Source organism: Talpa occidentalis, unplaced genomic scaffold, assembly GCF_014898055.3.
Source record: "Talpa occidentalis isolate TD23 unplaced genomic scaffold, MPIMG_talOcc4v2.1 talOcc4.5, whole genome shotgun sequence".
NCBI lineage: Eukaryota > Metazoa > Chordata > Mammalia > Eulipotyphla > Talpidae > Talpa > Talpa occidentalis.
This window is the reverse complement of record NW_023604861.1, coordinates 106,197,133-106,212,100: the sequence shown is the minus strand read 5'-3', so window position 1 is coordinate 106,212,100 and position 14,968 is coordinate 106,197,133. Positions and strand designations below refer to the sequence as shown.

At 34.2% G+C, this 14,968-nt stretch overlaps 1 protein-coding gene across 2 annotated transcripts in view; it reads right to left on the bottom strand.

Annotated features, from left to right (window-relative positions):
* PSME4 (proteasome activator subunit 4) overlaps positions 1–14,968 on the bottom strand; it is an 82,153-nt gene that overhangs the window by 56,891 nt on the left and 10,294 nt on the right. Inside the window, exons 1-4 of one of the 2 annotated variants that reach the window (XM_054701993.1) lie at positions 11,039–11,127; positions 10,377–10,493; positions 2,190–2,255; positions 34–78 (exon numbers count right to left, since the gene is read on the bottom strand). In XM_054701993.1, the coding sequence (XP_054557968.1) occupies positions 34–78; positions 2,190–2,255; positions 10,377–10,493; positions 11,039–11,079 (269 nt within the window). In that variant the 5' untranslated portion in view covers positions 11,080–11,127. Of the gene's footprint in view, positions 1–33; positions 79–2,189; positions 2,256–10,376; positions 10,494–11,038; positions 11,180–14,968 lie in introns of those variants that run through there. The other variant, XM_037528071.2, reaches the window with a different exon arrangement.

The window sequence follows — 14,968 nt, the reverse complement described above, 5'->3', positions numbered from 1 at the left end:
GAGAAAAGCTTTATAAATTGAGAAGCTACTTACGGTCGGCAGCTTTTCACGAGTGTTTTGAGAACATTTTCTACAGAACTGGGGGGAAAAGTCATTTGACAAATTAGGTTGGTGTATTAAGAACACTTCAAATTCAATTGATAAATATCTCTAAGATATGGTCATGCTTTTAATCTCTGCACATGCAATTACTAATACTTCTCTTTCAGACAGACAGAATTTTAAGAATTAACTGCACAAACTCCTTAATCTACTCTTCCTTTGCCCTCATTTTGTTTATTCTCTGCTGTGAGCTAAAAGAAGGAAAACTGGGAAAAGGATAAATCACTTTTGATCGTTACAAAACAGGGAGCAATGATCATACTTATCAACACTAAGAAGTACGCCCAGTGGCTTAAAAATTCACATACTGATTTTTAATTTTTGTTTTCTAATTTTACATAAAACACAAATAGAAAATATAGCAGAATCTGGTATGCTCTATCAGAACTGCCAGACACTAGTTTTCTGTGACCTACTGTTAAGAGTTCTATAACCCTCCAAGGTACTTTATTGCCAGCAGCAATTATCAAAGAGTAATAGCCATCTTTTTGACCACCTACCATTAAAGTTGGTTAACTTTAAAAGTTAGAACTTATTTTCCAACTTTTAGGTGGCTTAAGTGATTACAGGAAAACAACATATTTGTACAGTGAATTTATAATAAGTATTCTTGTTTTAATGAACAGGCCAAAGTGTACTGATTTAAACACATATGACCATAATGCATACTTAAGTTTTTTAAATGGGACCATAGTCAAAAAAGGTCAGATGCAAATAGGCAAAACAAAGGAGGGCAGTAGATAATTTTGAACTGGAATTTTAAAATAAATGTGTGACTACTTATACTATGATATGTACAAATAAAAATTAAAAAGTCCCCAAATCTCAAGAAATAAATTGGGGAAAGGGATAATTTCCAGGCAGTGCTTCCACCTGACACTTTCTCAATAAGCTGCTTGAAATTCTTAAGTCCAAAAACCCATTCAACTTGTCTGAAAAGTTAAGAATTGATCTGCAAAGAAATTCCAAGGAATAACACAAATCAAACTCAGCACAAGTAATAAATACATTATAAAATTGAGAAAACTGTAATTTCATTGCTTGGAGCAACAGGAATCCTCTTTAATTCCATTGAATCCTCTTTAATTTCATTGCTTTCATTGCTAGTCAAGAGAAAAATTAATTGAAGAGGAAACCAGGATACAATTCATGAAATAATTCTAAAATAAAAAAGAGGAAAACATGGCCAGAAAGCCCTCATTGAGCATTTTCTCTGTTTATCAAAGAGAGGTTTCATTTTTTTTTTCTTACAAAAAATGTAGGCAATTAAGAAACACAGAATTGAGTTTACAGAATATCTAAGTTTTCCTAGTGAAAAAAAAAAAGGGGGGGGGGCAAACTTCTTTCCAACTACATTTAAAATTCTCTGAAGACCATAACAATGATTATTACTTCTGGGGATTTCCAAAGTGCTTGTAATAGGTTATGTGTTCATATATGTTGACCTTTATCTATTTAATCTATTTGTAATACTGAAAAAAAATTTTTTTTAGTGTAATAGAGGACACAGATCTTTGGATGTGCTTTTAGTTTGGACTGAAGAACTCTATTCAGAAACAAATTATAGAATTAATAGGTAAGGTTTAAAGAGCCATCTAGTTTGCAAACTAAATATTGAATAGATCAACTTAAATGCAGATTTTAAGAAGATAATTCTAAAATGGTGAACTTTCTGCCCACAGAAATAAGGAGAAAAATCTATAATTCTCCCAGTTCCTAAAGTTTGTGATCATGTTAATTTTACATTTAATTTTTTAGTTTCTGTGGCAATTCATTTGAGAGCACAACACAGAAAACCTGCTATTCACAGAGTAACTTCTGTATTTTATCAACATACTTTGATATAGTAAAAAATGATGCTAAAAAAGCAAGTAATAAAACGTTGCATAGCTGCAAGTTTTCTTGGTTCCCTTCATTCTTCAGAATAGGAAGGTTGATAGTTGTCACTTCACTCGTTAGTGGAATAGGGTATGTGGGAATGTGATTGAGTTCATCTCAATAAAGCCAATTTCAACCCCTCCTTATATATAAGGCCTGTGCCATTGGATTTATGCTCTTTATCCAGAAAAGGGTACAATCTCTCTAACCTGTGATATCTGTATAGTGACCTTTTGTGATTCTTGTAATCTCTCAAGATGAAGGGAACAATGTTTCTGTTTAAAAATAAAATAAAAGGTTAAGGCTAGATGCTACCAGACTACATTTCACTAATTTTTAGAGGGAGTGAATAATCACTACATACTTTTCCAATTAATGGAAATTTATAACACTAAATTGATAACAATTCAATACATTTTTTTTGTTTGTTTTAATCAAAAGGGATCTACAGAGGGACTAAGCTTTGGATGGGTTTTCCCATATCCTATTTCCTCTTAAGCAAAGGCATTTTAGTTGAAAAGAAAGCCATAGTATATCTTGAAATGGTTCATAACTTGGGCTTAGAGCAAGATCTAAATTTGAATACCAGTTCTGTTCATTACTGGTAGTATAGCATTATAAGAGCTTTAGTTTTTCCACCTAAGAGCAATAATACCTATCCCTCATAAGACAGTTTACAAAAATTAAATGAGGTATTATAAAGAAAGTAGTTATCTGGCCCAGAACTAAGCACAATAAATGCTAACTACAATTACTATTTCACACTTAGCCAAAAGAAATTTTACTTTCATTCTCTGTAAGAATTAAAATATTGTGCTCATTTTGCTTTTACATTAATTTTATTGCCTCTGAGTAGCTATTAACTCATGATTTAGGAAATCAATCAAAATAGGGAATTCCTCCCCCAATTTATTTATTAGGGCAGAAAGTAAGTTCTTGTCCCAGTTCTTGAGCTTTTGTCTCAGTTTCAACAAATGACCGTGTATTTTCCACTCTGGGCTACAATTCCCTTTAGACAACATTCCTTATGATTCCTCTGATAACATTAATAAAATAAATGCCAAACATGTAGCAGAGAAGTCTGAAGAAAAACAAAAGCCTTAATTTCCAGTTACTGACATGGTAGACACTACATACACCTAGAGGTTTATGCTTCCTTGGCCTTACCTAACTCCCAAGTCAAGATTCATTTTTAAACCAGCAAATGCAATCATGTGAGGATAGGGTGGACTGCCTACTCAGAAGTACTTTCACCTTCACTTGACATTTCTTAAACTAAAATTTAACTTCAGAATAATCATATATGCTTTTCCAAAAATGAACTGGGAAGCTAAAGCATTGGCATATTGCATCCATCTCTGCTTTAACCTTTTTTACTTTAATGGCAATGGCATATAAAGTATTTTTTTATAAGAATTGTACCATTATCTAAAAGAATTCAGTTTTACCTGCTTTGTCTAAATCTATAAACAAATTCTCCGTAAGTCAAACATTATCCATATGAATATCTAACCTTTAAAAATCTAATGTTGCTTAGTTATATTAGTAAATAGTCATTTTTTATAGTCATTCCACACAAAATTAGGATATAGTTAATTTCACCATAAGACAGGTATAAAGTAAAAGGTCTTAGGAGTGATGCTACATTAACACTGTGTTTTCATTATAATTAAAAGAAAATGTATGCCTGCATAGCAAGTTTTAAGTAATTGTAATAATACCAGTCACACACCCTCAAGAAAACCATTATTGCTTTAAGTGATGACAAATCAGCTCAACTTGAACTAAGTATTTTTCAATTGCTTTAAAAGAGCAATTTCCAGAAAAAGATCATTATAGAACTGAGACAACTTTTGGAAGAAACACTATTAAAGACATTAATCAAAATCAACCACATAACCTCTAATTTCCAAATAAAGTAGAATTTTTTAAAAAGCTTCTTTTATGAGTAAATAATAAGCAATTCTTATGTTGCTAATATCAAGCTCACAACTGCCTAGAACTCCTTTCCAATTCTGATTTCCCTACTGAGGAAGATAAGGGGCAAAAAAGGAAGAGAAAGGGAAAGAAAAGTTTAATTACCCATGCTCCAAACAATAAAAAGCAGCCTTTAAAATCAAATTGAAATGCATGGAACTTTAAGCAGCGTTTTCAGCAAGGACAAACACATAAAGCACAAGAGTTTATGACTTCCAAGACAAACGGTTAACAAATGAAGTAACCTCTCACTTTTGATTATAAAAATAGTATTCTAAAAATAGTATGAACACATGTAGTCGGCTGACAAAACTATTTCAAAATGTGTCAGAATATATCTAAGATGAAAATACTCAAAACAAAATACCAACTTCAAAAGCATGGCTAAATAAAGGGTTTTTGAAATAAAGTGTCTTTAAGAAGTCCTAATTTTACCCTAACAATTTAAGCTTAAAACACATGCTTTATCAGTGCCCTAAATACAATCTTAAGTAGAAAAGTAAAATTAAAACTGTTTTAAATTATTTCCTTTTAGAAATCCAGTGGAGAGAGAACAGTTTTGAGGAACAAGGAAGTGAAAGTAGTGCTGTATGATTCTCCAGCTGGTTTCTCTAACATTTCTGCATAAAAAACAAAGTGACTAGATTCCTGCAATGATGTATGTTAAACAAAGTCCAAAAACCATTAAGTTGAAACCCTTTAAAATATGAATTTTTATAACTATATAGTGTAATCTCAATGGAAATAAGGCAACAGGCACTTCTTTTAAAAGAGGTCAATCTATAATAGCTAAAAGGTTACCAAAAAGAAAATGAATAAAGAATAAATGAGAAATGTCTTACAGCTTTTTCTACCTTTATAGACATTAAGTTTCTAATTTTGTCCCTTAGTGCCGCCTATCACCAAGTAAGAGCCCCGTCAAAACAGTTCCAGACTCCCAGTATTTTTTCTCATTCCTTCAAATGGGAACACATTAGCATTTTAAAAAAGAGGTTGCATCACCAGAGCAGCACTTCACAATAGGTACTTCACATGGTGGCAGTATAGAGCCCATGAGTGATTACTCCAGGCTACTGCACCAGTACACTTTATCTTCCTAGAACATTAATTTTAGTAGGTATATAAGAAATGTGTAACTTATGAAAACATCACTAAATTACTATTACACATATGAATCTTTAAGATAAATTCTGAAACTTCTAAGAAATTTCAGAACACCAGATCCTTCCCAGGAAACACCTTCCTTGAGGAAAGAAAGAACTATTTATTAAGTGGACATAATTAGAGAAGCACTGGTACAAGAAAAAGAGTATTAGCATGGAAGCTAGAAACCTGGGTCTTACAGAATTAAAAACAGGAAATACAAATGCAGAGTGTTGGTCCAGTGATAAGAAATCATGAGGAACTGACTGAGACAGAAAACCTTGGGCTGTATAAATGCAAGGTAAGAAGTGGCTAATCCATGGGTCCCTAAACCACATATGCACAGCATTTTGGAAAAGTCTGGGTCACTTTTAATTATCATGCTTAATGGGGAGAACTCAAGGAATTGTTAGTGGTCAGAAGTCAGTATATTAATACTTTGCAATTCATGGAATTATCCTATAGAACCAAAAATATTACACTAACTTTTAAACATTCCATTGAATAATTATGCAAGATAAAAGATGTTGAACCTAAAACTGGCCTAACTAAGGATTTGTTTTTGTTTTTGTTTTTTTACAGTTTTCTTGGATAGTGAATCTTCTAGGAATACAATTAATGTGTAAATTGAAGGACTGCACTTCATTTAGTTGAAAATTTTACCTAAGAGTTATTATTCCCCCAAAAAGACATCTTTCCTGAAGATAGTTGGCACAAAGCTAGGGAGCACTGCACTGTGGCCTGCCTTAAGGGAATCCCAAGAAACCAAAGGCACTACAGCTTTACGTGTCTTCTTTGTGCAGATGTACAGAGGAACATAAGAAAAAAACAGAGGTCCCTATCAATTTTGTGAAATTTTCCAAGAAGTGCACTGAGATGTAGAGGGCAATGTCTGAGAAAGAGAAGTCTAAATTTGAAGAAATGGCAAGGACAGATAAAGTATGCTGTGATCAGGAAATGAAAGCTCATGGATTAGCTAACGGAGACAAAGAGGATCTGAATGCTCCCAGAGACCACTATCTGGACTGTTCCTGTCCTGGTCAGAATTCTGCCCCAAGATCAACTCTACAAACCCTGGCAGCTCTATCAGAGGTATGGCAAAGAAGCTGGGAAGGAAGAAGAATAATTTAAGTGACAGTGAAAAGCAACCTCATAAAATAAGGTGGCACAGATAAAGAAGTATGAGAAGGACATTCCTGACCATAAATCAAAAGGAAAGTTTGATAGTGAAAAGGCAGAAAAGGAAGCAACACAGTTGAAGTCGGAGCTGTGTACACTACATGTGGGTAAACATTTAGCTTCAGGTTGTCTTGTTTTTCTGCGTATTGACAGATTCTGCTGTCTTTCTTTGTTATGGAAAAGTGGTGGGGGATCGGCTGGCATAAGAGGTATTAGGAATTTTTTGGTTCAATGCAGCAGTGTTAAACTTTTTAAAGAATCTGTAGAAACCTTCTTTGTCAACAAAGAGCCACTGCATCAATGAAAGTTCAAGAACTTTCTGTCAAAGTATAATTTGCAACATTCTGATTTGTTTTGGTATGTTTACAATGCAGGAATTTTTTTTTAAAGATTTATTTATTTATTTATTTAATTATTTATTTATTTATTTATTTATTTATACAAGCAGTCAGAAGCACGGGTACAGTCAGAAGCACCGGAGGGTGAGAGAATTCACTAGAGCCAGAGCTGGGAGAAGAGCAGGCAGAAGGACCGAAGTACACTGCTGAGGGAAGCAGCAGGCGGCAGGAGAGGTCTGCACGCCATGTGGGACCCTCCTCCAGTGGTGGCCAGGGAGCGGCTGGGGATCGAACCAGCATTGCAGAGGCTGCGGGCAGCTTCGCAACCCAGCGCTCAACCGCTGCGCCACCGGGAAGGCCCTGTAGGAATGTTTTTAAAGTACTATGTATCTATCTATATATTTAAAGTTATACCATCCTGGCAATTGTAATTGGGAACACTTGATTTGCCAATACGGTACAGTATTTTGTGTCTAAGTAGTTGCAGGCAAATGTTTAAATGAAAACCAAGTCTTTGAACAAGCTATCAGTGAATTGACAATTAGCAAAGACACAAAACATGAAGATGTCACAGAATTGCATTAATATTTTTGTTAAAATGCTTCACATTGTTATTCTTTTTTGGTGGCAAGAGGGCAAAATATATTGTGAAATTATACACTCACATTATTGATTTCGGTACTGCTTGTTAGTTTTCAATCTTCCTCTGATATTCTCCCCAGAAGTCTATTACACAAATTTTCTATGGTTTCATGTATTGTTTCTTTTCCCATTAACCTTGTGCTTCAATTTCTTTTTTCTTTTTTTTTAAGATTTATTTGTTTATTTATACAAGCACTGGGTACAGTCAGAAGCATGGGAGGGTGAGAGAATTCACCAGAGCCAGAGCGGGGAACAGAGCAGGCAGAAGGACGGAAGTACACTGCTGAGGGGAGCAGTGGGCGCAGCAGGAGAGGTCTGTTGTGCCATGTGGGACCCTTGCCGGTGGCCGGGGATTGAACTGGTGCTGCAGAGGCTGCAGGCAGCTTCGCAGCCCAGCGCTCAACCACTGCGCCACCGGGGAAGGCCCTGTGCTTCAATTTCTTTCATGTGTAATAACGTTCGAAAAAATGTTCTGTGGTACCTAGTAACTACATTATCCTTCTCAATTACATAAAGAATTATTGCTGTAAAGAAGATTATCATACTGTCTGTTTACCAATTTGGCAGTCTGATAAGGCATTTCCCTTTGTTCTGTCATAGTTAAATAAGTCTGGTTTGTTATTCTTATCATGGCCCTAATTTATTTTAATGTCCACTAATAATGCTGCACTTTCAGTTTCTTGTACTTACACAAAATGTGTTTTGATCTTTTTTCTTTTAAATCTAAACATACACAATATAAGTAGATGCAAAATTAGAATACCATCTTTCAGCATGATTCCTGCACATTTGAAATATATGTTGTTTATTATAAATAACTACTTTCCCATTATTTCTCTTCTATGGTTAAGGCATTAATTGTGTTTACGCTGGTCAACAAGTGTAGGTAATGAGTAATGTATTCATTTCATTTTAGAATAGTTAACAACAGAATACAGAATGAGATATTGTCATGTTAGGAGTCGAGAGATACTGCTTTTAACCAAGCAAAGATTTTAGCAAAGACAATGTTTCTTTAAAGGCCCCAGAACAGCTGTGCTGCAACTTTTAAGGAAAAAGGTTCCCTAAGAGCAGGGATAGCATGAAGCTTCAGGTAGAAATTTGGTAATAAGCAGTATTTTCAAGGTGCAGGGAAGAAAGATAAACCTAACAACTTATTCAGGAAAATAGTTATCATGGAAAAGGAAAGCCATAGGTATTTATTTAATGACCACACAGGACTTGAAAGAATGCAGCTGTCTTTGCAAAGGTGCACCTGTCAGTGCAGGAAGTACAATGCTCGGTTATGAAGTAAAAAGCTTATTGAATAAGAAATTGTGGAAGAAATTGCCTACTGAATGCTCCCACAATTACCAAAGACTTTTAGAGACAACCAAAATATCAGCCAGGAAACTTTCAGAAGGATAAGTGAACACAGTTTATGGGTCCTTGAAACTTATAAAATGGTAATCCCGGTCAAAAACGTAAAGGAGCTATTCATATATTAAGGAGTCCCAGTCTGGGAAAGGGAAAAAGGTCAGGGGAGGGATGGATAAAAAACAGAAGAGAGAACATGGACTATGGCAGAGGACTTTGGTGATGGGAAAACTATGGTGATCACACCTGAGGGGAGAAAACCCATATTGTAAAAAAAAAACAAGGATTTAAATAAAGGCATGTCATTAATTAAATAAAAAAGAGGGCCCAGTCAATCCAGTCCATGCTATGCCCCCCTCCAGTAAAAACAAAATGCAAAGGGAATCTTTACAATATGTTTACATTAAATTCAGAGATTTTCATAATAAATATTTATAAACATATATCTGTACATTTGTTATTTAATATCACTGAGTTTTGCTTCTTTTATGTGTGAAATAGATTTTCTTGTTTGAACAAATGAAATTTTCAGGAAATGACTTTTGACCAGTATACTTGTGACCACTGTCCAAAGCCAATTAGAGCCTAAGTTCAGGATCACTTATGTTCATTTTTAAAAATTCTTTCCATTTACATCATTTCATTGTTCACCTATGACCTGAAAATCCTTTAAAGTTTGCCAACTGCAGTCAATCTTATAAACTTCTATGCTAAGTGTATTAACAGACTGTTGCCTTAAGTAAAGTCTGAGGGATTAATTATGAATTAAATGAAGTGAATAGGAGACTACAAGAAAAAATGAAATAATATAAATATGTCTAGAACTGAGAGAGAAACCACAGAAATAAACCATTAAGATTTAACTTATAACTTATAAACCATTAAGATTTAACTTACACAGGTGTTCTTCAGAAAATGATTACTTATGTATGACAAAAAACTATAGATAATGAGAGGAAACAACTATTAGAAATTGAAGGGAAAAATCTTCTAAAAATAAACCTCAATCACAAATAATGAGTATTTTAAGCCAAACATGCTAAGATTGAGAAAATGAAGTCGATTACAACTAGAAAACTTTTGATAATAGGGAGAAAGGCAGTCAAATCTGAAATCACTAATAACCAAAAAAGGGAAGATGATTATATTTTACTCTGCAATTTTAGAATAAAATACAAAACATAACAAAGTTAAAGATCTGGGAAAGTCTGGATATATGTACAAGAAACCACAATCATCAAGAGATTTATAGTCTAAACATAGTAGGAAATAGGAAATGAAGGACTGCTCATTTGAATAGTTTGTGCTTAGAAGAACAATCACAGAAATCTGTATGTCCTTAACTGGGAGTACGTATACTCTTGGACACAGGAATCCCTAGAATATATGCAGAGCTCCTCTTCTTGAAGTTTTCATTTAACTTGAAGAATTAAAACTCAAGGATATATTATGAAGAATGCTACAAGTTCATTACCTTTAATGACAAAAATATCCGATTTCAAACAAAAATCTCTTGCTTTCTTTTGGCCAGTATGGTGATGTTAGCTGGTAGAGATAGCTTGGTTGAAATTCTTAAGTGCAACTTCAGATGTATTTTAAATAGGGCAAAAAATGTTTTAGGAATCAAGTTACACAGAAATGTGCATATTAAAATGTGTATGTACTAGATTATCTCTAATAATCCAATATCTTTCAATTATGGTCAACCCTTTGAAAGTCCCCAAGTGCTCCCAGATAATTACCTCAAATGTAAGTACTTACTTAGGAAACCAATTTAATCCTAGGTGTTCTGTCTTAGAATATAATATTCTTTCCACCATGTCATAAAGTGGTCTCCAAGGTAACTCCAAATCACCTCTTGAAAGAAGTTCCTTTTTCCTAATTAAAACAAAACAAAACCGATAAATACATATGCATGTATGCATCCATAAGTGTGTGCATGCTACACATTCTACATAGGGAGGACAGTTATTAAATGTTGCTGTCACCACTGTGGGTTCTGCATTTCCTTACCCAGTTATTCACTTGCAGAACAAGGTATAAAGAACAATGCATCAGATTCTTGCTGCTGCTCTAACCCTAGAGCAAAGTTAGAAGAGGGCATTGAAATATGTGCTACCATTATTTTTGATCAATTTTTTATTTTCTCACACAAGCTATGGAGTACACAATGTTCCCTGCATGCAGTGTGTTTGGGGATAAGCAAAAGAATAAAAGACCCCCATCTTCTCAATGGTGGTAAGTTTAATGGGTGTGAGAAAAGGGAAGGTTTCACGAAAATTGATTTTTAACTAAAAGATTCACATATATACCTAAAGTTATAAAGAGTTCTGTAATCTTTTTCAAAACTGGCAATTCAGGAATTACCTAAAATCTTTAAGAAACAAAAAAATTTAGCAGAAACCCACAGGAAATTAACTTACTTTAACAAGTTGATCAAGAGACGAGCAAATCCCTGCATCATGCTGATTTCCAGTTTGGGAATTGATACCAGCTCATACAATAACTTGATAAAAAGAACATGATCTTCTTTGCTAAATTTTCTCCCATAAAGTCGAATATATCTACAAGAGAAAAATCAATAATCTTTTAAAACAGATATGGTGACACACCCATGTTCACTTAGCATTATTCACCATATCCCAGGTATGGAAGTGTCCATCAACAGATGAATGGTTAAAGAAAATGTGGTACATACATTCAATGGAATATTATTCAGTTTTTAGAAAGGAAACTTATATAACATAAACACTGAGTACATTATGTTAAGCGAAATGTCAATATAAAAACACAACTACTGTATTATTCTACTCATATGAGGTATTTAAAATAGTCAAAACTCACTGAAAGTAGAATGGTGTCTGCCAGAGGAGGGGGAAACTGGAAATTGATGCTAAATGGGTACAGTTTCAGTGATGTGAGATGAAAAAGTTCTACAGAGCTGTTGAACAACAATTTACATATAGCAATAATATTGTACACTTTAAAATTAAGTGTAAATCTATGGTTTTTTGCCACACACACAAAAAAATGTATTGTGACATACAGTTTAATTTCAAGTATCCTTTATGTTAATCATTTTATACACATTCATCATTATGCAAGAAAGAATTACCCTGATCTTATTTAAGAGATTATGCCAAAGAATCACTGTATTAAAAAAAGTGATTTGTATTAAAAAGAGCTCTGGAACTGAGCTCTCATCAATATTTAATAATGCCTTTTTGTTGAATGGTCTTATTTAACTAGGCTTTTGGTCATAAAAAACCTGAAAAGAGTTTTCTTTTATCACTAACTAAATGTTCATGCAAGCTTGAGCTCTATTTAAAACTTCCTGAAACTACTTTAAAAGGCATGTCACAAAATAATTAATGATAAACAGACCAAAAAAGGGTAGACAGAAAAGTTTACTGCTCTGACTGTAAAAATCTTTGAACAATGTATATGGTTTACTTAGGAGTTCTGAAACAATATAGCAAGTTATATAACTTGTGCTGATTCTAAGAATTAACTCAAAATAAAATTAAACTTCTACCAAAAAAATAGTATTTTATCTCAAAAGGATATATTTTCAATTTTTTTAATTTTAGAAAATGAATGTAATTGAAAGTACCAACTAAAATCAAATTAAAGAAAAGGTGTCCCAAAAATCAAGAATGACTAATGACAGCATATAAGGATTCAGAAGTATCAGCACTCACTTAGAACAAATTGCTGGATACTACACTTTAAGGAAGACCATTTGATAGATAATTAAATACATAAATCAACAGAAAAGACAGCATTAATATTCCTTACATGATCTTTAGCACTTCCTCAATAGTTAAGATCATATTACCCGTACATGCAACTTCTGAAGTTGGGATACCTAATAATGCTCTCCTTTTCTGGAAATTCCTGGTCCATTAAGCATACTTTCTCATTACCTCAGGATATTGCATCTTTATACAGTTCTATTCTATTGTTTCAAGGTAAAGGAAAGATTTCACCTTTAGTACCATGCAACCAGGCATAAAGGGGGCCAAACAATAAGACCCAAGATACTGTTTTGTCTCTGCCAGTAGATACTGCAAATGTTTCTTAACCACTCTGGATTGCACAGCAAATGAACTGGTGAAGACAAAACATACAGATCATAGGCTCTGGGCTGCCAAAGCTACTTTAAGCTGCTGAATTTAGTAACATGGGACAAGCTTCTTGACTTCCCTCTAAATTTAGGAGAAGCTACAATCACTTAAATGTTTTCAAATGAAAAACTATGCCTTTTAAGAAAACACATATTTTAAAGATAAATTAGAAGAGTGCAAAGATGCATTCTTTGCTTTCAGTGGCTACTGTAGGAGTTTCCAGAACTACTGAGTTTATGCACTCACTCTCCACTGTGGCTCAGATACTTCTATAGAAAAATTGCATGAACACGGCCCTAAGTAATTGAATTAATTTAGAGGCTTATAGCCTATTGCCTTTACTGCAGCAGAAAGAAACTGTGTTTAATAGTAGGGACATAAAATTCACAAAGCACCAAATTTAATACAATAATGAAGAGATCAAAAGGAGGATTTTAGACAAGCTAGAACTGCTAATAAAAACAGAGAATTTAGGGGGATTATTAAGGAACTTTCTGTTTCCCTCTGTCAACCAGTAAATAATTCTTGACAAAAAGAAAGTGGTTGTTGTCTCAGCATTACTCAAAATGCAGTCCAAGATTTCAAGAGCACAAACAGTACTAAAAGGAGGGGAAAAGTCTTTATTAAAATTAACAACTTCTATTCGCAGTGAGACACCATTAAGAGTAAAAATCCAGTCAGATATTTGGAATACATGACAAAAAAACATATCCAAATTACATACACACGTCTTCAATCAGTTGGAAAAAAAAAAAAAAAAAAGACACAATCCAAAGAAGAGCATACAAATGAATCAGGCATTTCTCAAAAGACAATAACCGCATCACCAATAAATTTATCAAAAGATGGGCCTCCCCTGGTGGCGCAAGCAGTTGAGCGCAGCACTGTGAAGCTGTCTGCAGCCTCTGCAGTGCGGGTTCAATTCCCAGCCAGCCAGGGAGATTCCCACATGGAGGAGCAGACCTCTCCTGCCTCACCTGCTGCTCTCCTTTGGTCCATTTGCCTGTTCTACTTCCCACTCTGTCTATGGTGAATCCTTTCACCCTCCTGCACCTCTGGCCTGTACCCCAGCTCTTTTAAAATAAATCTTAAAAAAAAAAAACACAATAAAAAACAATAAATCACCACAATTTCACACCACCAGACAGAAGTTAAAAGCCTATCAATACCCAGTTTTGATGAGACTGTAGAGCAAGTACACTTTATTGATGAGAGTGTAAAGTGGTGCAGCCTCTCTGGAATAACCCTTTGACATTATCTAGGAAAGCTAAACAAAAGCCTACTCTATGATCCAGTGATCCCAAACTAAGTATATAAGCAATGAGTGCACATGTCATCCAAAAACACGTACAAAAATGTGTGTAAATCACACAATCATCACAATGAGAAAAAAGGCAAAACATGAAAGAATGCATATTATGATTCCATTTTAAAGAATGAGCAATACTAATCAATGGTGTCAAAGTGAGCAGTGGTTATCTCTGGAGAGAGTATTAACTGGGAAGTAGAACCTTTCCTTGGTGCTTAAAATATTCTACATCTTAATCTGGGTGGGGTTCCATGAGTATACACTCATGGAAAATGAGTATACACATAAAAATTCATAGAATTGTTAGAGTAAAATTAATGTATTCAATATTCTTGAATGAGTGAATGCTAGGCATCAATATTTTAAAGATGTGTATGTGCAATTATATATGTATACATAAACAGAAGGGGGTAAATGAAATATTATTAAGGTTTGTGATTTCTTTTTAAATCAAAGTTTCATCATACCAAAGATTAGAAAACTAACTTAAAGTAGAGAATATCTTATGTTTCCATGCTGGCTTGCTTTGCAATTCCCAACATTATAAGTACTCTGAGGCAGACAGAATACTTACTGATTTCAACACAGTAGTCAAGCAAGCAGAAGCACCAAGGTTCTCTAAGTTTGCTGGAAACTCAAACTATTCTGCCAATCCCCTGGGAAAGTCATTTATCCTTCTGAGTATTTGTAAAAATCTGGGTTTCCTCACAAGGTGGGGCTATTCAATTGATCCACATACATGAAAGTCATTCTGATTTAAATTTTTGTGGAGTTGGGCCCTGGACACCAGTTGTTTTTCTTAAGTTCCCCAGATATCTCAATATAGTGAGAATCACTATACCCTAGCAGACTGATGGGAGCACAATATATGGCTTTAAAAATTCACTGAGGGCCTCCCTGGTGGCGCAGAGTGTTGA